Source organism: Sus scrofa, chromosome 17, assembly GCF_054392235.1.
Source record: "Sus scrofa isolate SSC_HxYL_T2T_F1_AM1 chromosome 17, Sscrofa_HxYL_maternal_Yorkshire_Landrace_v2.0, whole genome shotgun sequence".
Taxonomy (NCBI): Eukaryota; Metazoa; Chordata; class Mammalia; order Artiodactyla; family Suidae; genus Sus; species Sus scrofa.
Genome location: NC_139399.1, coordinates 67,599,786 through 67,623,488, shown reverse-complemented (window position 1 = coordinate 67,623,488; position 23,703 = coordinate 67,599,786). Strand labels below are relative to the sequence as shown.

Below are 23,703 nucleotides of genomic sequence, written 5' to 3'. Positions count from 1 at the left end.
GAATGTCATGAATACACCTTTAGGATTCTCTTATTTCACCATTCTAAAAGTAATCTAGAGATTCTGTACACTTTTAATATTAGTTGCATAACTCAGATGATAAAACTGAAAAAACTTGATAGTTGTTTGATCTAACCTTATTTTATAATAAATAGAAGTCAGAACAAGTGACTTGGCCACAGTTATATAGGGAGTTAGTAAAGAGTTTAGGCAGGAAACCCAAGTGTCCCATTGTATGCTACTTTAAGAACACAAGTAATTGAGATTAAAATGAATGCATATTTTTGTTCAAGGGTAGGTTTAAGGAATCATGATGAACTTGAAACTTCTCTCAAAACCAAAGATAAACGAGTAAGTTTTAATATCCCAATATGTCTATTAAAATCAGTATATAATTTTTCAATGCCCAAGATTATCACAGAATTGGAAACAAAAATATTTGGGTCATTTTTTTAATTGTAGGAAATATCCATGTTCCAATTGTCTTTTCTTATGGTGTCTGAGCTATTTGTAATCATCTAGTAATATGTAACAACTGTAGTTACTCTCTTCAGTGCTATTAAGTTATGTCTCTGTGGAAGTGAGCTGTTTTAGCTTGATTTACAGCAACATTGGCAGCAAAATATAAATCTCAATCTCTGATCTGGATTTCTGAGTGACTGTTGGAAAGGTCCTTAATGCCAGATAGATTAGCACGCTAAAAAATGGCAAGTTAGTTTTTTCATTATTTTGGTGGGGTTTTTTTTTGGGGGGGGGGGTGCTATGACATATTCTTTGCATGACATATATTAAGACAGATGTCTTCATCTCTTACAAGGATTGTTTTTTTTTTTTAATAGACTGTAACAAATCATAAGAAGAAAACTCTCTTTAGTGATACTGACACAGAATACAAATGTGATGACAGCAAAACTGATATTAGCTGGCTAAGAGAATCAAAATCGAAACCACAGTTAATAGGCTACAGCAGAAATAAAAATGTGAAGAAACATAAAAGTGGGAAATCAAGTAAGAAATCACTTTTATAGAGAAATGCTGCTCATGGTTTTACCATTTCAGCTATATGAAATGCTTTGTTGGTTGAATATATTTTTGTGTGTAGATAGTGTTTATAACTACATATCCTTATGAATAGGAAAAAAAGTATGAAAGCAAATACACCAAAGCACTACAGTGGTTTTTATTTTTTTGTTTTATTATTTTTGGCAATATGGTTATATTTAAATTTTATTTTCATTGGGATCTCAGGGACATAAAGTATGATTGATCATAATCTTTGGTTCATGACACACTCTGGTCATTTGTCAACTCCTAGCCTACTGTTTGGTTATTTGGCTAATTGTGAATATGTGTTAAGTACTCATGAACCTAACACCCTAAACAAAATCAAACCTTGGACAACACCCTACTCCCTGCCACATCCAGTACACATACTTTTAGGAATTCTAATAGATGCAATACAAATTTATTGAAAGGTAAACAATTTTCTTACAGAAATACTTTGCCTAAATCCTCCACAAAATGTTTTCCCAGCCTAAATATTCTACTTTCTCTGGTGAATCTCTTGAAGTAGTTGGATAAGAGTTTGAAGTATGGAGTTTGGGCTAGACATAATGACCGTTTTCATAGCTTAACATCAGTTTTAATGGTTATTAAAACAAAGATTTTATGTATTTTATTTTCAAAGAAGATACGATAACCCTTAACTTTTATATTTAAGGGAATCACTTCTTATTTTATTTCAGGATAAAAATAATTGTTAGTGGCCTCTTGGAGTTGGGGGAAGAAATGATGGCTTTAAAAAAAGTAAAAATAGTTACTGTTATAGCTCACTGGGTTAAGAACCTGACTGGTATCCATGAGGATGCAGGTTCAATCCCCGGCCTCACTCAGTGGGTTAAAGATCCAGCACTGCTGCAGGCTGTGGCATAGGATTGCAGATGCGACTCAGATCGCATGTTGCTGTGTCTGTGACATGGGCTGGCAGCTGTCGCTCTAATTCAACCTCGAGCCTAGGAACTTCCTTATGCTGCAGGTGTGGCCCTAAAAAGAAAAAGAAGTAAAAATAGAGACATGGAAATTAATTTGGGCTTGTAATTTGAAATGAGGCTGATTCTTGGAAACAGATGAGAGTTCAATCATATACATGAGGAAGAGAAGCAAAAGCGTTATCATATATAAAAGTGACAGTACAAGTGACATACGAACTCAGGAAGTGCAGTATTGGGGGGGTTGGAACGTAGCTCAGACTTGTGGGAAAATGCTGACAGATGTGGCTGGGTCTAGTCAGGGTGTAGACTTTGAAAGACAAGGAGAAACAGGATTAGATTCACATACTCTCAGCAAGCTTACAATGGGAAGATGTACAAGTAAAGACATTTATAACACAGAAATCTTGAGGAATTAGTAAAGTTAGAAGACTGTAGTCAGTAATTACTCTTAAAATGGAACTCCCTGAATTGTTTTGTTTAAACGGCTGAATGATGAGTCAGTCAGTAAGTACGAGCTGGCTTATTGCCAGGATCGAAGGACCTTTCTACGAGAGCTCTGTTCCTTCCTTAGCTTGGATAATCCCAAATCTTAGGCTTCAGAGAATATTTAGAAAGTAGCAGTTGTGCTGGAAATGAAAAAAACGGAATAGGGACTGAAGCTACTCTCATTAAGATGGCTAAATCTTAAGATGATGGATGAAAAATAAAGCAAATCATGGAATATGACATAATACTGTTTTATAAAGTTCATTGTATTGTTTAGGGATATATATCTCTGAAGTAAAACTTTTAAGAGCAAGTGACTAAGAGGTCTGATATATATTCCTAACTTTCGTAAGACAGAGAGAGAGGAAAAGATATCAAAAATAACCATGCAGTCTTGTTGCTTTTGTGATATTAACTTATATGCAGAAATAGTTTAATAATTGTTTAATGTCACTTATCTATTTGAAAATTTTAACCTTATTTTCTTAAATTACAGGATCATCTTTGGAAAGGGAACAACCAAGATCTAAAATGGTAAAACCAGGAAGTTTGTGTTCAAACATCCCTTTTTTTTTTTTTTTTTTATCTTTTTGTCTTTTCTAGGGCCGCTCCTGTGGCATATGGAGGTTCCCAGGCTAGGGGTCGAATTGGAGCTGTAAGCCGACGGCCTACGCCAGAGCCACAGCAGCTCGGGATCTGAGCCACGTCTGCAACCTACACCACAGCTCACAGCAATGCCGGATCCTCAACCCACTGAGCAAGGCCAGGGATTGAACCCTCAACCTCATGGTTCCTAGTCGGATTTGTTAACCACTGCACCACGACAGGAACTCCTCAAACATCCCTTTTAAATTATTTTTCTGTCATGAAAAATATCATTTGTCATCTCATAATTTTATCTTTGTTATCAGTTCCTTATTTTCCATAATTGTTCAAAACTTTGCACACTTACTTCTGCCTTTTTGAAGCTGGCCTGTTTTAAGTCTATTTTATTCTGTGGTTATGGGTATTTTTGCTATCTTTTCCTTTCTCTCTGTCTTACTAAAGTTAGGTAATATATATAAGACATCTCAGAGCTTTAATGATAAGGATTAAAAAGTGATAAAGAATGTATTTGGAAAGATAAAATCTAGTCATTTTAAAAGTATTGATCAGGAATCTTTTTATTCCTACAAATATTCATGCATATTTTGTCATGGTGCCAATTTTATAGCAGATAGCTTGTATCTCAAAATATTGATCTAATATATTCAGGAATTTTTCTCCTAAAGACACCCGACAAAAACATCACCAAAAAGGTCGATGAAACAGTTCCAGATGGGAGAATCAGACTTCCACGAAGAGCAGCAAAAACCAAAAAAAATTATAAAGATCTCTCAAATTCAGAATCAGAGAGTGAACAAGAATTTTCACATTCATTTAAAGAGAAATTGCTAATAAAGGTAAATAGATTCAATTCAGATTAATAATTTCTAACAGCTTCTTAAAATATTAAATAGTGTATATATTTTTGTAAAAATATAAGATTTATTTCATCACTTCTTTTAAGATTTAATCTTCTGAAATTGAGCCTTAGGCCATATAATGTTAAAATTTGTAATAAATTGGTGTGTTACAAAGCACTAGTAAAATTATAACTTTAAGATAATATCTTTGAATTAGAGAAGTACTTGGTCTTTTCAAAATTATGCTTCAAGAAAGTACACTGTTGGGAAGCCGTGGATCTTTTTCTTGAATGAAAGTAAAATGACTGGATGTGAGCTTCTTCCCATACACTGCCCCACCGTTGTTCATTCCTGACTTCTTCCTTACATCTTAATATTATAGACATACCCTAGCTTGAAAGCTTTTTTAACAAAGTGAAAGAATATAGTGCTTATAATGTGCCAGGTGCTAATTTCTTAAAATATCTTAAGTATCATAGGTGACTATTACTATTATTGACATCTCATTTTGCAAATGAGAAAATTGAGGCTCAGAGAGATGAAGGAACTTGCCCAAGGTCACACAGCTAGGAAGTGTTGAAAAATTTTTTAAAAAAGGTTTGAACTCAAAAGAGAGGCAGTAGAGGTAGGTCTCTGCAATTATTCCATTACACTGTTCCCATTTTAAATCATTAAACCTCCATATCCCCCTGTCACCTCTTATCTGGAAGACCTTAAGGACTTTGTAACTTTTCACATTTTCTATCAGTTCTTAATTTAATCTACTATACATTTAGTTAGGTACATCTTGCGCAGTCATCGCTCACTTTAACCTTCAAAGAAGAGCCCTGAAAATATCCAAATAGACATTCAGCGCATCAAATGCCTTTCCAAGCTTATTTTCTTGTTTCCCCGGTATATACCCAGAGCTGTAACAGTCAAATAGGATAACCTGTGACTCCCTTGGAGTTCCCTTTGTGGTACAGCGGAATCCCACTGGTAACCATGAGGTTGCGGGTTTGATCCCTGCCCTCACTCAGTGGGTTAAGGAGCCGGCATTGTCGTGAGCTGTGGTGTCGGTCGAAGACACAGCTTGGGCCCCATGTTGCTTTGGCTGTGGTGTAGGTCGGGGGCTACAGCTCCAACTTGACTCTTAGCCTGGGAACTTCTCTATGCCTCGGGTGTGACCCTAAGAAGCAAAAATAAAATAAAATAACCTGTGGTTCCCAAACAAAGCCTTGCTTCTCTTCTCCCATCAGTAGTCCTCCACATTCTCAGCATGCCATCTTCCTTTACAAACTCCTGAGCATGTTGAGTAACAGGAAACCTAGGAACTCTTTCTCATTTCCCTAAACTGAAAATAATCTTTCAACTGTTATAGCATTTTATTTGTATCTATTAGGATATTTATTATAATCTATGTTTATATTTTCCTGTGAATTTGTCATGTGCTTTCTAGTATATTAGAAGGTCTTTCACGGAGTTCCCACTATGGTGTAGCAGGTGGTGTCTCTGGCTGCACAGGTTTGATTTCCTGGCTCAGTGGGTTAAAAGGATCTGGTATTGCTACATCTGTGGCCTAGGTCACAGCTGTGGCTTGGATTAGACCCCCTGGCCCAGGAACTTACATATGCCGTGGGTGTGGCCATAAACAATTTTTTTTTTTCTTTTTAGGGCCGCACCCGCAGCATATGGAGGTTCCCAGGCTAGGGGTCTACACCGCACAGTCATAGCAATGCCAGATCTGAGCCACATCTGCGAACCATACCACAGCTCACTGCAACACCAGATTCTTAACCCACTGAGCAAGGCCAGGGATTGAACCCTCAACCTCATGGTTCCTAGTCGGATTCATTTCCACCACTCCATGACGGGAACTCCAACAATTTTAAAGTCTTTCTCTACTCATTTGAGGCTCCTATTTTGCCTGTATGTAGTGGTATAAGGCATTTAGTAAAGATTTCAGTGTAGTTTAATTAAATTATTTTGTGTGTTCAAGTATAAATTATTTGTATTCAAATATAATTTGTATATTACCAATACATTTAGGAGAATATCCATTCCAGAAGCAAAACCATGAAGCCGCCAAAGAAACAGAATTCCTTCTCTTCCGAAATGCAAAAGGATATATCAAAAGAATGGAAAAACTCATCTCTACTAAAAGATACTATAAGAGATAATAGCCTTGACAAATCTCCTGTATCTTTATCTGGGAGTCCATCATCTATAGAAGTAATGAGATGTCAGTATCATTTTTTTTCTTTAGTTGAATATTTAGTAATTTTCTGTTACAACTATGTGGAAATATAATTTGAAGACTAATTTTGAGGGGTGTATTTAAGATTTTCAGTAGTCAAAACTTTATTTTTAAACTAGTTAATGCTAGTAACTTGGTCTTTGCTAAGTAAACTGTTATGACACTGAAGCTTTACTAAATGTTAGGAAGTTTTTGTTTTTGTTTTGTCTTTTTAGAGCCACATCCGTGGTATATGGAGGTTCCCAGGCTAGGGGTCTAATCAGAGCGGTGCCAACGGCCTACACCAGAGCCACAGCAACGCGGGATCCGAGCCGCGTCTGTGACCTACATCACAGCTCATGGCAACGCCGGATCCTTAACCCACTGAGCAAGGCCAGGGATCGAACCCGCAACCTCATGGCTCCTAGTTGGATTCGTTAACCACTGCGCCACGACAGGAACTCCTACAGTTACATTTTAAATCAAGCCATTAGTATTTTAAAAGTCTTATTAAAATATTTTACATATAATTTGATCTTAATTTATTGAAAGTTTATCCTAAGTACAGCTAGGATTTGAGGACTTGGTAAATTACTATTTTTTAGAATTTAAATTAATCATACTGTTTCTAAAGTAAATGTCAATGATAACACCTGTCATCTCTTTTTCTTTCTGTTTCATGAGGCAATATAGGTACAGAGAAAACAACCGAAAGAGATTTTACTCAAGATTTTGACTGTGTAACAAAATCACTATCACCTTATCCAAAAACTTCATCACCTGAATCCTTAAACAGTGGGGTTGAAAGTCCAATAAATTCACCCAATAACAGTGAGAAAAACTTACTGTGTGGAGGAGAAAGTTGCTCACCAATTCCACAATCAGGCTTTTTGGTAAGAAAAAAAACAATGTATGTATATTTTTTGCATTTTTCTGTTCCAGTCCTTATACTTCATGACGTTTTCATTTTTAAGTTGACCATGACCCTTGGAACAGTGTTTAATTGATACTGTGCTAGCATGCATGCTTATCTATAGGTTTTGGTGGATACTTGTTATCAAATTAATATTTTAGGTGTTAAGTGCTTTTTTTCAATTAGGAATATGTTTGAGTTTTAGCAGCAAATCAATTATTCTCTTAAAATTTAGCTAGTTTTGGTTTACTATTGTGTTTTTCTTTCTTTAGTTTTCTAATTTCCTCTGGATTTCTGTATGTCTTGTTCATTGCCCAGTTAAGAATACTACTGTAAAAGAAACAATATAAACTTTGTGATGCAGTTGACTCTCCATATCCATGGATTCCACATCTGTGGATTTGCCCAACAGTGAATTCAGTCAATTGCAGATCACTGTTTTACACATGGGACATGAACATCAGTGGATTGTGGTATTTGCAAAGGGTCCTGAAGGCAATCCCCCTCCACAGATACTGAGAGAAGAGTGTCCTTTCGTAAGAAACACAAAATTGCAGTAGCTATTCAGATTAAGCAGTTATAGTTCAGAAAAAATGTATGGAAATTGAACCTCCAAATATGAAAATCATATTTAAAGTTAAGGAGAGTATATGTGTTATGTGGCCATCAGACTTTACTTAAACTAAGGTGGTTCTTATAAGAATCAGATTATGGGCCTTTAATAATGGTTATAATAATTTAGTATTTTTCAGTTGTCTAAAAATGTGATGTTTAAAATATTTAGGATAGTTTGATCATGGAAAAAAAAGTTGAGGGGAGTTCCCATCATGGCGCAGTGGAAACAAATCCAACTAGGAACGATGAGGTTGCAGGTACAAACCCTGGCCTCGCTCAGTGGGTTAAGGATCCGGTGTTGCTGTGAGCTTTGGTGTAGTTTGCAGATGCAGCTCGGATCTGGCATTGCTGTGGCTGTGGCATAGGCCAGCAGCTACACTCTGATTCGACCCCTAGCCTGGGAACCTCCATATGCCATGGGTGCAGCCCTAAAAAGATAAAAGACAAAAAAAAGTTGAAATTTTTAAAATGAGAAGGTCTTAAATAGGCTGTCACTGTTAACCACTAGCTTACATATTCATAATCAGGACTTTATAGTTTCATGATTATACAGGAGTTTGGTTGACCTTTTTTCCTCTATAAAAGATTTTAATGACCTATAAAATACAGAAAGTTAAGGCAGAATTTCACAGTTTGAAGTGGGCTGGGATTTGATCTGGACTGGAGTGGGTAGGTTCATATATCCGGCTGAATGGAGAAAGAACAGTAACCTAAGTCCACAAAGGGAACTGGAAGTAGACATACATTTTTCTAAAAAAGGAAAAAGACTGGGAGTTCCCGTCGTGGCCCAGTGGTTAATGAACATGAGTAGCATCCATGAGGACGCAGGGTCCATCCCTGGCCTCGCTCAGTAGGTTAAGGATCCAGCATTGCTGTGAGCTGTGGTGTAGGTCACAGCTGCAGCTTGGATCCTGTTTGCTGTGGCTGTGGTGTAGGCCTGCAGCTGCAGTTCTGATTAAACCCCTAGCCGGGGAACCTCCGTATGCTGGAGGTGTAGCCCTAAAAAGACAAAAAGATTTAAAAAAAAAAAAGGAAAAAGACTGATTTGACTGGAACAAAGAGACTTGTGTATTGGAGCAGTGAAACAAGGTTAGAGGACAAAGACGTTAAAAATAGAGCGTGAAAAAGTAGTTTAGACTTTCAGTTTCTACGGCCTCCCATATCCTGACTCAAAGAAATCAAAATCATAATACGAATTTGGAAGTAGGAGATGAATCCAAGAGTACTTATAGAATTTTTTCCAATTTCTAATAAATTTTAGGGAAGTCATTCAGCATCTCCACTCTCCATGGCTAGTGAAGGAAGAGAGAAAATATGGGGTGGCCTGCCCTGTGACTCCACTCATGGATCAGGTTTGTAGTCATAGACTTGCTTTTTAAAAACGTATTAATTACTGAAATACTATGGTGATGTCTCATCTAAAGGAGCTATATACTTTAAATCATACCATTATTCAATTTAGTTATTGCAATTTTAGTGAAAATGAAAAAAATACAGTAGAATTTAATGCACAGGTGCCTAAAACTATACAAATAACTGAAGCAAATGCCTTTTTTTTGATAAAAGCAAGAAAATATTAGGTGTTTTAAATTAAGATTGTAGCTTTATTCATTACTTTTAAACTGTTCCTAAGGCCCTACACTACATGTTAGTCGGAAACGAATGTACATAGAAAAGGATCTGAGTAATTCTGATGAAGTAGAATTGGGAGAGAGAGAGGAGGAAAGAGCAAGCTTGCTTCCCAAAAAATTATCTAAAAGTGAAGGTACGGATTTTCAAACTTACAAAGGTAGGTAGACCAAATGCCTCTGTCAAAATTCAGTTACTGTCGAAGGTGGTTTCTTAGATCTTGAGTGACTCCATTCACAAGACAAATTCCTTTGTAACGACATTGGATAAACCCAAGGATGGTGCTTTATTACGCAGTTCACTTTATCTGAATAATATTATACTGAGGGTCTTACTCATACATTTCTCTCATCATTCTATCACTGATTACCACTTATAAGTTTTACTAGAGAATTTACTGGTAAATACTAAATACTTGAGTTACTAATATGGAAGTAGTTAAAAACTGGTTTTAAAAAACAGTCCAAATATGTTCCATTTTAATGTTACCTGTTTTGAACTTAATACCCATGCTAAAAGACTTTTTTATTTATAAGTCAAAATATTTTATTTATTTTATTTTTTGCTTTTATGGCTGCATCTGCAGCATATGGAAGTTTTCTCAGGCTAGGGGTCGAATTGGAGGTGTAGCTGCCGGCCTACAGCAACTTGGGATCCAAGCCAATTCTGCAACCTGCAACACAGCTCTCAGCAATGCCAGATCTTTAACTCTCTGAGTGAGGACAGGGATCAAACCTGAATCCTAATGGATACTAGTCAGTTTGTTACCACTGAGTCATGACGGGATTCCTCAAAATATTTTAAATTAAAAAATATAGGCGTTCCTGTCATGGATTAGCAGAAGTGAATCTGACTGCCATCCATGAGGATGTAGGTTCGATCCCAGGCCTTGCTCAAAGGGTTAAGGATCTGGCGTTGCCATGAGCTGTGGTGTAGGTCGCAGACGAGGCTCAGTCTGGCATTGCTGTGGCTGTGGTATAGGACGGCCAGCTACAGCTCCAATTCAACCCTTAGCCTGGGAACCTCCATATGCCACAGGTGCGGCCCTAAAAAGACAAAAAAAAAATAGTCTGCCTTTGATTTCATAATACTTAGATTATGTAGAGAATCTGAAAATAAGAGATTTTGTTCTTGGCCTCATGACAAAAAGGCTAAATATCTAACAATGCATATCTTAATTTTAGTTGATTGTCTTCATTTTTTAGTGTCTGAAAGTATATCTCCATTATCAACAAATGACTTTTCTATTCCTGGGGAGAACTGGGGAAATGAAATGTCAGATGTCGGAATGATGTATGAGCAGCTCAATACAGAATTTAGGAGGAAAGTTCATGTGAGTTGTCATTTTTAAATCATGATTTACAACTTATAACCAATAATATGACAGTATGCCACACTTTCTGCTAGACTATCAGTGTGAACTCTTGGCAACAAAACATCCATTCATGAACTCAGCTTTCTTCATGTGCTGGTGAAAACTGGCATGATTCCTAGGCAAAAAAACCTTTTATCTCATGAGCCAAGTTTGTCTTCTAAAATCTGTGCATTCTCTGTATTCTTCTTCTTCTGTGGGTTCTGTCTCTTTGTCCTATCTTCCTTTTCAATTTAATATTTTGACTCTTAGCTTATTTTTCGGAACAATTTTCTTTTCATGCCTGGTCTTTTTAATCAATACATTTATCTCACAGAAGTGATTGCTAGTGAGGGTACATAATAAAGTGTAAAGGATGAGCAACCTCAGCCAGAGAAATCCATTTCATTTTGTTTCACCAGCTCTGTACTTATGTATCCTTTGTTACTGAGGCTTGTGAGGTGATGTTTGCAAAAATGCTTTCGAAAATAATTTTATTATTTTCTCCACCCATCTTCTCACATGTCTTTATTTAGGACAGACAGTTCTTTTTGCACTGGTTATCAGCCATATCTCTTCCTTTTCTTTTTCTTATCTTCAAGGGTAAACCTGAAATTATTTTTCGTATCTTCAGGGGTAAAACCTGAAATTATTTAAGAGCGTATATATTTATTTTGCTGTGATTTAATCTAGCCTAACAGAGAAGCCCTGATTCATATATTCTGTTACTTATCTGTGGCTAGATGTGAAAATGTTTTTATGAAAAATAGTAATAAATAATTTTGAGTGTGACTCTTAGGCTGCACTCCTAAAAAAAAAAAATTGTATTAACCAGCATTTTGTAAATACTATAGAATGTGATGTAGTTATGAAAATGATTAATTGCCAGTTCAACTCTCAGCCAGAGCGTTCCTGGTAGAACCAGGCCGTGCTCTGACTGAGCTTATTTATTAACCCTTCACTTTAAATCACTGAGTTTTCAATTTTTCACTTTGCTAAGTTCTTAGTCGTTTATATTTCATAGAAAAGGCTTTGGTCTTAATATAATCTTGGTTAGATTATTATTTTGTAAAGATTTTTTTCAAGTTAAAAATGAGTATTTTTCAGATCCGCCACAAAATAATGGATTATTTTACGAAGCATTCTTGGAAAACAGCTCAACAACATATAAAAACAATGAATCATCAGATTCAGGAGTATAGGTCTGTACTGAAAATCCCTTCTGAAATATTGTAAGTGCTGGGTATTCTGAGTGCTATCATTTTGAAAAAAATCTCATTTTGTTTCTTTACTAGAATCAAAAAACTTGACAAATTCCAATTCATCATCATAAAGGAGCTGGAGAATTTTGAAAAAGATTCACAGTCCTTAAAAGATTTGGAGAAGGAATTAGTGGTTTGTGCTTTTAAGAGTTTAAAAATGAGGCTTTAAAATTATTTTTAAAGAGCTACACTCAGGAAAACCTGTTTTAAACTTGTGTTTCATTTTTAAAAGATAACTTATTTTATCTTAAGTTTTTAGTTAATTTCTTACACATACACTTAAAATACAGATTTAAGTTTATAATGGGGGGAGGGATAAATTGGGAATTTGGGATTAACAGATATACCATACTATATATAAAATAGATGAACCAGAAACTACATATAGCACAGGGAACTGCATTTAATATCTTGTAATATACTTATAATGGAAAACATATAAAAAACTGAATCACTCTGCTGTACACCTAAAACTGTGTAAGTCACTATACTTCCATAAAAATATGCAGATAGTTGATGAATACCTTTGATACATTCTTTTTGTCTAAAAGAGTGTATGAATCTGAATATTCTTAGCATGCAGCTGAGTTGTTTATTTAAATTAGGAATAGTAGAAATAGAGTATATTCTTTCAAGTGTTAATTTTTAGTCATAATTAAAGTATAACTAATTTTGTATTTTGAAATTTAGGGCTTTTGGGAGAAGATATTTCAGAAGTTCAGTGCCTATCAAAAAAGTGAACAGCAGAGGTTAGTGTGACATTCTTAATGATTGGCATCTATAACACTGGATTTTTTTTTATTATGAGCTAAATTATATATTATACATATGTAATTATATACATATAGCAACGTAATTTGTTAAAGTGAAATACAAAAGGTAACTTCAAAGGTGACTTCATTATTTTACTTGTTAAGGCTTCACCTTTTAAAAGCTTCGTTGAACAAGAATGTCTTCTACAATACTGATTATGAAGAAACTATTTTTACTTCTGAGGTATCAATTTTATATTTTTATATATAATCGCTCACTATTGGTCAGTCTTTTTGCTGTGAAAACTTTATAGTAAATTTCATGGGGAAAATTACTTATTCACAGATGTGTTCAATGAAAGAAAACATGAAAATGATACAAGACAGGCTTCTTAAGGAAATGGTAAGTCAACTATCTAGTTTGGATTTTTCAAATGGAATAATCAGTCATGCTTTTACATATTTAAATGGGAATTTCTTCCATAGGCTTTTCTTCTTTCTTTGTTTTCGGATTCAGAGAAGGCAGTTTTAGCCCCATTAGGGTTCTTCTAGTACTGTAAGTTCTTTAAATTAAAATGGGAGCAAATTTATAGTAGAATAACAGGGGTGATTTAAATATTGAGTCCCAGGAGTTCCCATCGTGGCTCAGCGGTAAACGAATCTGACTAGCATCCATGAGGCCCCAGGTTCTATCCCTGGCCTTGCTCAGTGGGTTAAGAATCCGACGTGGCCATGAGCTGTGGTGTCAGCCAGCAGCTACAGATCCTTTTCACCCCCTAGCCTGGGACTCTCTATATGCTGTGGGTATGGCCCTAAAAAACTAAACAAATAAAGAGTCCCTCCTAAGGAAAAAGGAGAGGTCAATTTGAAAATTTTAAAATTAGCTAGAAGAATGATTTATTTGTATGTATCTTAGCAGTGTGCACTGTAGCAGACCTCTGTCCTGTTGTGGCTTCTGAAGGAGATGATGTGTCAGGCAGAGTTACCTAGAAAGAATTATTGATTACTTGGACAACAAGGCTTCATCTACTTAGACGTGGGGATAAAATCAGCTGACTTTGCAAAGTCTAGTAGACCAGCAACTAACTGCATTCTGGGAAAAGTACACTAAGATTGGGAGAGGGGAGGGTGCTTTAAGGTGCTTTTCCCAAGTAAGCATGCCTTTGGTGTTTTCTCCAAGATGGAGGAATTTTAGGTTAACTTTAAAACATCCCCTCTAAAGTATTAGTATTAATGCACCTAGTAAATTTTAATAGCACCTCAGTATGCTAAAATAGTAGAGGAGCAGGATGTTGTGGCTTAGCCAGCTTAGCTTGAAGCAAGTAATCTAACTGGACTGACCCTTACTGAAATTATTTTCTGGAGTATAGATTTAATATTTAAATGAAAAAAATAAATTTTGTGGATTTGGGATTTAAGTCTGAAGGTCTTCTCTCAATTGATCATCTAAAACATCAGTGATGAGCACATAATTCTGTAGATAGCTAGGAATATATCCTGGGAGATTGGACACTGATACACAGTATATTTATTCATAACATCTTGATTTTTTTCCTATTTTATTTGATAGTTTTACAGTGATAATTTAAAATCTGTCTTTTTTTCTTGGCCATAGCAAGAAGAGGAGCTTCTTAATGTGCGCAGAGGGCTAAAGTCATTATTCATGGCTCATGAAAGAAACAATGTGTGATGTCTAGTTGCTATCAACAGGTTTTATCCAATATTTGTGTATAACTGAGGAAATACCCAAAGTAGCTCTACAAGGAGAAAATATATGTCACCCTGGCAAGAGCACCTTTGTAGGAACCTCCAAATTCAAAGAAATGTCATTTTATGGATAAAAAAGACCCTATAATCACTTTAACATACTCCGAGCCCCAAAGTCTTGTCTATACAGTACTGCTTTTTTTAAAGAAAGTTTTGGGAAGCCAAACAGTCAAAGGAATTGTTTTTATGGTAATACTTGCATGAGACAATATTACTGAGTTAACTGTACTCAAAACTAGTTATTTCTTTAACAAACTAAAATTTATCATATATTTTAAATAAGTTTTAACTACAGATATAAATTATTAATAAAATTTATTTACTAGTTCAGAATATACTACAACTATTAAAAATTTTAGTGACACATAGAACATTTGATTTAAAATACTTACCTGAGTGTAAATCAGTACTTTGAGGATACTGTTGGAGAGTATATTTGTTCTGCTTCAGCTCCATTATGCTAGAAGGCACAAAGTAGCCTAAGATGGTTACTTTGTTATCGAAACATTTTAATTCTAGGTGGAGACATTATTAACTCATAAGCAGGCTGTTTTGACAAGTACTTTTTAAGCCCTAGTGTTCTTTGTAATAATATTTTGCTAGATTAATTTATGAAATAATACAGTTTAATTGTATAATAAAGTTGAAATAAATGCTCTGTCACTTGGATATTACAGTTATTTTATGAATCACTCTTTTTCTAGTTTATGAACATTGGATCAAACAAAACATCCTTCTCCAGTCAGACATCCACAGTATTACCACACAGCCTCACACACTATCACTTAACCTGCTTAATGGTAGCAGAGTATTTGAATACTGCCAGTATTTCAGTACAGTGGAAAGGAGTTCCCTGGAGGCTTAGTGGGTACGGATCTGGTGTTGTCGCTGGTGTGGCTGAGGACACTGCTGTGACATGGCTTCAGTCCCTGGCCCCAGAAATTCCACATGCCAAGGGCATGGTCAAAAACGAAAAACAGGAGTTCCCATTGTGGCACAGTGGAAACGAATCCGACTAGGAACCATGAGGTTGTGGGTTCGATTCCTGACCTCGCTCAGTAGGTTGAGGATCCGGCGTTGCCGTGAGCTGTGGCATAGGCTGGAAGCTACAGTTCCGATTTGACCTCTAGCCTGGGAACCTCCATATACCATGAGAGCAACCCTTAAAAAAAAAAAAAACAAAAAAAAACGAAAAACAGTGGTGAAAGTGGCTTCTCAGTCTGAATAAGCAAAGGGAAATCCTACATACCTCAGCTTTATTCTGTTGTTAGCATCGGGATTCTATTTCAAGCAATAGTGGCAGTATTTTTAAAAACTGCTGTAATGTTAAATACGACCAGCAGTTGTAACTCCACGTTGCCTTGTGAGACTTGAGAAGGAGTCCCATCATGACACATTTCCCCAGTTTACCTCCCCCATGGCCAGACTTAGAAGACTCCTAAATCATCTGCCACACTTAACCCCCTACTGTGCTGTCTGCGGGATCCAACCCAGGTTCCTACTTCTTCTCAGCTCTTTAAATCTGCCTCCTTTGACCTTGTCATAACCAAAAGTTGGGCACTGACTCTCACTTCAGACATGATCACTCCAACTGCTTTTTATTTTTTTTGTCTTTTTAGGGCCGCACCCGTGACATACGGAGGTTCCCAGTCAAGGGGTCAAATTGGAGCTACAGCAATGCTCCATCACAGCCACAGTGACGCAAGATCTGAGCTGTGTCAGTGACCTACACCACAGTTCACGGCAAAGCTGGATCCTTAACCCACTGAGCGAGGGAGGCCAAGGATGGAGCCTGCATCCTCATGGTTGCCAGTCAAGATTCGTTTCTGCTGAGCCACAGCAGGAACTCCCCAACCTGCTTTTCAGAGGAGCCCGGATGCTTACTCTACCACTGTCTTGCCATGCCCCTCACCGATTCTAGAGTCCTTAGGCCAAAATAATACTCTCTTGCCCTCTGTCCTGTCTTCAACTTTACCCACTGGTTCAGACCCCTCAATGCGCACATCACTCGAGAAATAGCATATAATCAAGGTTAGAATCTGTGACTGCATATTTCCAGTGGCTACAAAGCATTGCTCAGCAACCCTTATTCTGTCTTAATTGATTTTGCCCCATTTCCAGGGTGTTACTGTACATCAGTACCTCATCCCTTAATTCATTGCCTTTTAGGAGGTGGCCTTACCTTCTACTTTCCTCATCTCCTCTGACAGCTTGCCTGCATCAATACCGGCACTTCCTGATTTCTCACATGTTCCAGTGGCAAATTAGACTCATTATTTCAGGACACTGTAATCCCCCTTCTGAAGCCTGTTGTCTATGACTTCTCTTACCGGTGTGTATAGCCCACATTTACTAAAAAAAAAAAAAAAAAAAAAAAGATGTTGACATCAAGTTCCCCTTTACTTACTGCCCCCCCGTGTGATCATCTATGCTCCTTTACACAGACCATATCAAAAGAATGTTCTTTAGGTACTGTCTCAACTTACACACTACCTATTTGCCCCAGTCCAACTTTTTGTCCCTACAGCTTTTTTTTTTTTTTTTTTTTTTTTGTCTTTTTGCCTTTTTTAGGGCCACTCCCATGGCATATGGAGGTTCCCAGGTTAGGGGTCCAATCAGAGCCGTAGCCGCCGGCCTACGCCAGACCCACAGCGAACCGCGGGATCCGAGCTGCGTCTGTGACCTACACCACAGCTCACAGCAACACCGGATCCTTAACCCACTGAGCAAGGCCAGGGATCCAACCCAAAACCTCATGGTTCCTAGTAGGATTTGTTAACCACTGTGCCACGACGGGAACTCCTGTCCCTACAGCTTTTATCAAAATCACCAGTCATCCATTTTATCAAATCTTACCTGTCTTCTTAAGCTTCGCAGTGCCATTCCACACTTAAAACCTTTGGCTGGCACATGTTTTCCACTCTTTCTTGTCTCGTTCCCCTTTTACCTCTTACTCTGGGGCTCATACCCAGTCTGTCGCGTCTCTTTAGTCTGCACTTTCTCTTGGGTAATTTCATTTGGTCCCATGCAGTAACTGTCGTTGTCTTGCTAACTCCCACGTGTAGAAACATTCTGACTTTGAACATTAGCATGTCATATACATTGTTTTATTGACAGTTCAATAAACAGCTGTTCTCAAAACACCTCTCTTTTCTCTCTCAGCGTTCTCGCCACCGAAGAAAAAAATAAACCTGTACTTCCATCTCAGTAAATGCCCTTCTGTCCACCCAACTATTCAAGCCCAAACCTAGAAGCATTTCCTGATTGTTCCTTTTCCTTTGGCCAGTTAGCTGATAAGTCCTGCAGATTTTACCGCCAAAGTAGGTCCATATACTTTCTTGCCATCACTCACCTTTGACAGTGTTTATTTACATCATTGACTCACAGAGACAATGGCAACAGCTGCTAAATTGCTTCCCAGCACTCGTGCTCCCCTTTTTACAACCCCTGATTCACGTAGCAGCCAGTATAGTCTTGTTAAATCGTAAATCATATACCCAGCTTGTGACTCCCTTATGTAAAACTCTCCAGTGACAGCACATTCATAAGTAACTAGTGAGTCGAAGAAATCACAAGGGAAATTGGAAGATACTTTGGGGAGTTCCTGTTGTGGCTCAGTGGGTTAAGAAACCCAACATTGTGTCCGTAAGGATGCAGGTTCAATCCCTGGCTTCACTCAGTGGGTTAAGGATCCAGCATTGCCGCCACCTGTGGGGTAGGTCGCAGGTGCAGCTCCGATCCGGCAGTGGCTGTGGCTATGGCCAGGCTGGCAGCTACAGTTCCAATTTAACCCCTAGCCTGGGAACTTCCATATACCACAGGTACAGCCATTAAAAAAAGGAAAAAGATTTTTTAAAAAAAAAGATACTTTGGAACAAATGAAGATGAAACTTACTGAAAGCAATGCTCAGAGATATTTATAGCTGTACATTTATATACATTAAAAGTGATGGAAATCTCAATCACCTAACTTTAAAGAACTAGAAAAAGCTATACCCAAAGCTGTCAGAAGGAAGGAAATAATAAATAGTAAAGCTTTTTAAAAGAGAATAGACCAAAAAAAAAAAAAAAAGGACGGCGTTCCCGTCGTGGCTCAGTGGTTAAGGAATCCGACTAGGAACCACGAGGTTGCGGGTTCGATCCCTGCCCTTGCTCAGTGGGTTAAGGATCCGGCGTTGCCGTGAGCTGTGGTGTAGGTTGCAGACGTGGCTCGGATCCCGCGTTGCTGTGGCCCTGGCGTAGGCCGGTGGCTACAGCTCCAATTAGACCCCTAGCCTGAGAACCTCCATATGCCGTGGGAGCGGCCCCAAAGAAATAGCAAAAAGACTAAAAATAAAAAAAAATAAAAATAAAAGAGAATAGAAAAACAACAGAAAATCAATATAACCAAAGGTTGGTTCATTGAAGAGATCAAGAAAATTGATAAACCTGACTGACTTGTCAGATTACGATCAATAGAAGACTAAAATGTCTAAAAGCAGAAATGAAAACTGGGAACATTACTACTGATGTTAGAGAAATAGAAAGGCTTCTAAGAGAATTCTATGGACAACTGTATGCCAACAAATTAGATAACAACTCACATTAAATGGATAAATGCCTAAAAACACAATCTACAAAAACTGACTCAAGAAGCAGCAGAAAATCTGAACAGATTTATAACAAGAGATTTAATCAGTAATTAAAAACCTCCCAAGACAGAATTCTACCAAACATTTTCAGAATTAACCAGCCCTTCTCAAATGCTTCCAGAAAACAGAAGAGGAGGGAGCATTCCTAACTCATTCGAGGCCAGCATTACCTTGCTCCCAAAGTCAGATAGAGACATCACAAGAAAAGAAAATTACAGACCAGTAGAATATGCATGCAAAATCCTCAACGAAATTCTGGGAAGCCAAGTCCAGCAGCATATCGAAGGGAGTACATTTTATGAAGGAGTTGAAAGATCTGAACACTGAAAACTACAAAACATTGCTGAAGGACATTAAAGAAGTCCCAAACAAGTGGAAAGACATCCCACGTGATTGTTAGACTTAATACGGTCAAAATGGCAATATTCTGAACCAAGCTACAGATTTAATGCAGTCCCTCACAAAATTCCAAGTTCTTTCTACGGAAATGAAAAAAGCCGGTCCTAAAAAAATCACATGGAAATGTAAGAGACCCAACAGAGCAAAACAATCTTAAAAAAAGAATAATAAAGTTGGAGGACTCACAGTTCCCAATTTCATACTTACTACAAAGCTAAATTAAAACAGTATAATACCAGGAGTTCCCATTGTGGCTCAGTGGTAACAAACCTGACTAGTACCCATGAGGATGTGGTGTGATCCTTGGCCTCACTCAGTGAGCTATGGTGTATGTCAGAGACGTGGCTTGGATCTGACGTTGCTGTGGCTATGGCGTAGGCTGGCAGCTGTAGCTCTGATTCCACCCTTAGCCTGGGAACTTCCATATGCCACGGGTGCAGCCCTAAGAAGGAAAAAACCAAAACCAAAACCAAAAAACCCACAAAACACACAGTATAGTACCTACATAAGGATAGACATAAAGACAAATGGAATAGAACTGAGATTCTAGAAATGAACCTATTTAGCTATGGTCAGTCGAGTTTCATCAAAGGTGCCAAGGCCATTTGATGGGGAAATAACAGTTTCTTCAACAAATGGTTTTGGGACAACCATATAGCCACATGCAAAACAATAAAGCTGGATGCCCTTACCTTAAACCAAATGTAAAAATTGACTTTAAATGGATCAAGAACCTAAAAGAGTTAAAACTATAAAACTCTTAGGAAAAAACATAGGAGCAAATCTTCATGACCTTAGATTTGGCAATGGAGTCTTAGATATGACACCAAAAACACCAACAACAGGAGCTCCCACTTTAGTGCAATGGAATAAGTGGTGTCTCTAGAGCGCTGGGACACAGGTTCAATTCCTGGCCCAGCTCAGTGGGTTAAAGGATCTGGACTTGCCACGGCTGTGGTGTAGGTCACAACTGCAGCTCAGATCTGACCCAGGCCCCTGAACTCCATATGCCATGCAGGGCAGCCAAAAAAGAAAAAAACAAAATGAAACAAGAAACAACATTAAAAAGTGTAAATTGTACTTCATCAAAATAAAAAAAAAAAAAACTTCTGTGCATCAAAGAATACTTTTATAAAAGTAAAAGAGAACAACCTGTAGAATGGGATAAAATATTTACAAATGATCCATCTGTAGAGTCTAGTATCCAGAATATACAGAGAATTCTTACAGTTCAACAAAGTGACAAAAAAATCTGACTGAAAAATGGGCAAAGGACTTGGATAAACCCTTCTCCAGAGAAGATACACAAATGACCAACAAACACATGAACATATACTGAGCACCATTAGTCATTAGGAAAATGAAAACCAAAACAATACTGATGTCCCTTTATACCCACTAGGATGGCTAGAATCAAAAAACACTAAGGATCGGCAAGACTGTTCAGGAATCGGGAAACGTGTGCATTTCTAAGAGAATGTAAAATAATGCAGCCACTATGGAAAATAGTTTGGTGGTTCCTCAGAAAATTAAAGAAGAAATTACCGTATGATTCCACTTTTCGTCATACGCCCGTAAGAATTAAAAACATATTCAACAAATACTTTTGTACAAGAATGTTCACAAGTGCACTGTTCATAATAGCCAACAGGGGGAGACAGCCCAAACGGCCATCAGCTAAGTACGTATGTAGTGGTGCTTTCCCTGGTGGTGCAGTGGGTTAAGGAGCCAGCATCGTCACTGCAGCAGCTCAGGTTCCATCCCTGGCCCAGGAACGTCCACATGCCATGGGTGTGGCCAACAAACAAGTAGTCTGTCTATGCACTGGAATGTTTTTCAGCCAAAAAAGGAGAGAAGTATTGATTCTTATTACAGTGGATGAACCTCAGATGTATTATGCTAAGTGAAAGAAGTAGACACAGAAGGTAACATGTTGTGTGATTCAGTTTACATGCACTATCCAGACTGTGTGAATCCTTGTAAACAGAAAGCAGAGATATTTGGAAAGGGGACAGTGGGGAGTAGCCACCTTGAGAGCATGGGGTCCTCTTCAGGTGTGAAAACGTTTTGGAACTAGATAGATGTGGTGGTTGTATGACTCTGTGGGTATATTCAATGCCATTGAACTGTACTCTTTCATGTTATCTGCATTTCACCTGAACTAAAAAAAAAAAAAAAACCAGCAGCAACACAGAACCTCTCCAGGGGTTTCCTGTGCCCTTAAAACGTAAGTTTTATAGCACATGGCCCCCACAGGTGGATGTGAGCTGGCCTCTGCCTCGTTTCTCACTCTTCCTTCTTCTTACTCCTCTCCTCTTGTACATATACTTCAAGCCTTGTTCCTTAACCAGTATTATTTCTGTTTTGTTTTATTTTATTTATTTATTTATTTGTCTTTTTAGGGCCGCACCTGAGGCATAAGGAAGTTCCCAGGCTAGGGGTTGAATCAGAGCTGTAACCACTGGCCTACACCGCAGCCACAGCAACGCCAGAGCCAAACCACATTTTTGACCTACACCACAGTTCACGGCAACGCCAGATCCTTAACCCACTGAGCGAGGCCGGGGATCGAATCCGTGTCCTCATGGGTACTAGTCAGGTTCATGACCTCTGAGCAATGAACCACATCATGAACTGAGCCACAACAGAACTCCTTATTCCAGTTTTAGAGTCTTTGTTTATGTGATTCAATTTTCCTGGGAACTCTTACTCTTCTTCAGGTTCCCATTTAAATAGTAATTCTTTAGAAAGGACTTCCTTCACAATCCTATTAATGCAATTATCACCCTCTATCATACAGCATTTTTTGGTATCACCCCTGTAAATTCTATGGGAACAAGAGCCTGGTTTGTCTAGGTTCTACTTCCTAAAACGAGTGCCTGGAAAAGTTGACCTGCACAGTGAATAAATGAGTGAACAAATGTAGTATTTCTAGGTAGAAATTTGCTACGTTTGGAGAGGGCCAATGTGCCTCCTAAAACCCTCAGATCCTCAAATCTTGCATAGTGTTGGCACTTCTATTAAAATTGATAACAGAGTATTAATCAAATAGCCATTTGAGTGTCTAGTATATGACATACACTGTACTTAGCTCTACATGCAGAGGTAAGAAAAGAACCCTTTCCTTGTACTTAAAAATGAGATCTAGGAGTTCCCATTATGGCTCAGTGGGTTAAGAAGCTGACACAGTATCCATGAGGAAGCAGGTTCAATGCCAATCTTCACGCGGGGGGTTAAGGATCTGGCATTGCCATAAGTTGTGGTGCAGGTTGCAGCTGCAGCTCGAATTTGATGCCTGGCCTGGGAACTTCCATATGCTGCAAATGCAGCCCTAAAAAGAAAAACTAATAAAATGAGGTCTCTGTGGCCCTTTTGGGCTTTTAGATCTCTGTTTTAAAGCCGTCGTTCAGCATCAGATTTCCTTTCATTCGTGCCTTTGAAGAGTATGCAGGCAAATCAAATGTGCACAGGCTTCACTGCCAAAGACGCTACATTTGTAATGCTTGCTTACTGTTTTTTTTTTTAATTAGGTCCAAAAAGCCCATGGAAATATTCTAAAACAACATCTAGAGGGAAATAATCCAGTTGTCTTTCAGGAATGCAGATGTGTTAAATGAGATGTGTATGTTATACCATCTTGAACAGTAGACAATTTAATTTTGGTTTATGCTATGATAGCAATAATTTTAAATGAAAGGAAGCTGGAGCAGTGGGTTGTCACAGTGAGAAAATAATTCTTTAATATCACTTAGCCCTTTATTATTTACCTGACTCGATGTGCCTTCTCTGCATGTCACACAGCTACTGTCATGTGAGATTATAATGAGTCTGAAAATGAAACAGATTTTTTTCTTTTTAGGGCCACGCATGTGGAAGTTCCCAGGCTAGGGGTCGAATTGGAGCTGCAGCCTATGCCACAGCGACGCCAGATCTAAGTAAGCTGTGTCTGGGACCTCCACCACAGCTCACAGCAATGTCAGATCCTTAACCCACTGAGCAAGGCCAGGGATCAAACCCGCATCCTCATGGGTACTAGTCAGGTTCGTTTCCGCTGAGCCACAATGGAAACTCCCTGAAACAGATTTGATGTTAAAAATTTTAAGCTTACTTAGAAACAAAAGTTAGCTATTTGTTCTGCATAATTCAACATTTTCTATTATGTATTTACTTACACTTTAAAAAAGTTTTTAGAGCAGGAGCAGGCAAACTGTCTTTTAAAGGGCTATATGGTAAAGGTTTTAGGCTTT

The 23,703-nt window shown here is 37.9% G+C and overlaps 1 protein-coding gene across 12 annotated transcripts in view; it reads left to right on the top strand.

The window, feature by feature from the left end:
* Nucleotides 1-15,100, top strand: part of SYCP2 (synaptonemal complex protein 2) — an 85,742-nt gene extending 70,642 nt beyond the window's left edge. For 6 of the 12 annotated variants that reach the window (XM_085003144.1, XM_085003149.1, XM_085003150.1 and 3 more), the window contains 15 exons: nt 294-351; nt 840-1,008; nt 2,974-3,011; nt 3,749-3,919; nt 5,951-6,143; nt 6,822-7,030; nt 8,927-9,017; nt 9,299-9,454; nt 10,500-10,627; nt 11,753-11,847; nt 11,941-12,040; nt 12,598-12,656; nt 12,825-12,903; nt 13,006-13,062; nt 14,275-15,100. In XM_085003144.1, coding sequence (XP_084859270.1) covers nt 294-351; nt 840-1,008; nt 2,974-3,011; nt 3,749-3,919; nt 5,951-6,143; nt 6,822-7,030; nt 8,927-9,017; nt 9,299-9,454; nt 10,500-10,627; nt 11,753-11,847; nt 11,941-12,040; nt 12,598-12,656; nt 12,825-12,903; nt 13,006-13,062; nt 14,275-14,349 — 1,678 coding nt within the window. In that variant the 3' untranslated portion in view covers nt 14,350-15,100. The remainder of the gene's footprint in view (nt 1-293; nt 352-839; nt 1,009-2,973; nt 3,012-3,748; nt 3,920-5,950; nt 6,144-6,821; nt 7,031-8,926; nt 9,018-9,298; nt 9,455-10,499; nt 10,628-11,752; nt 11,848-11,940; nt 12,041-12,597; nt 12,657-12,824; nt 12,904-13,005; nt 13,063-14,274) is intronic. The other 6 variants (XM_085003156.1, XM_085003151.1, XM_085003145.1 and 3 more) reach the window with 3 other exon arrangements.
* The last annotated feature ends 8,603 nt before the right edge of the window (nt 15,101-23,703 follow it).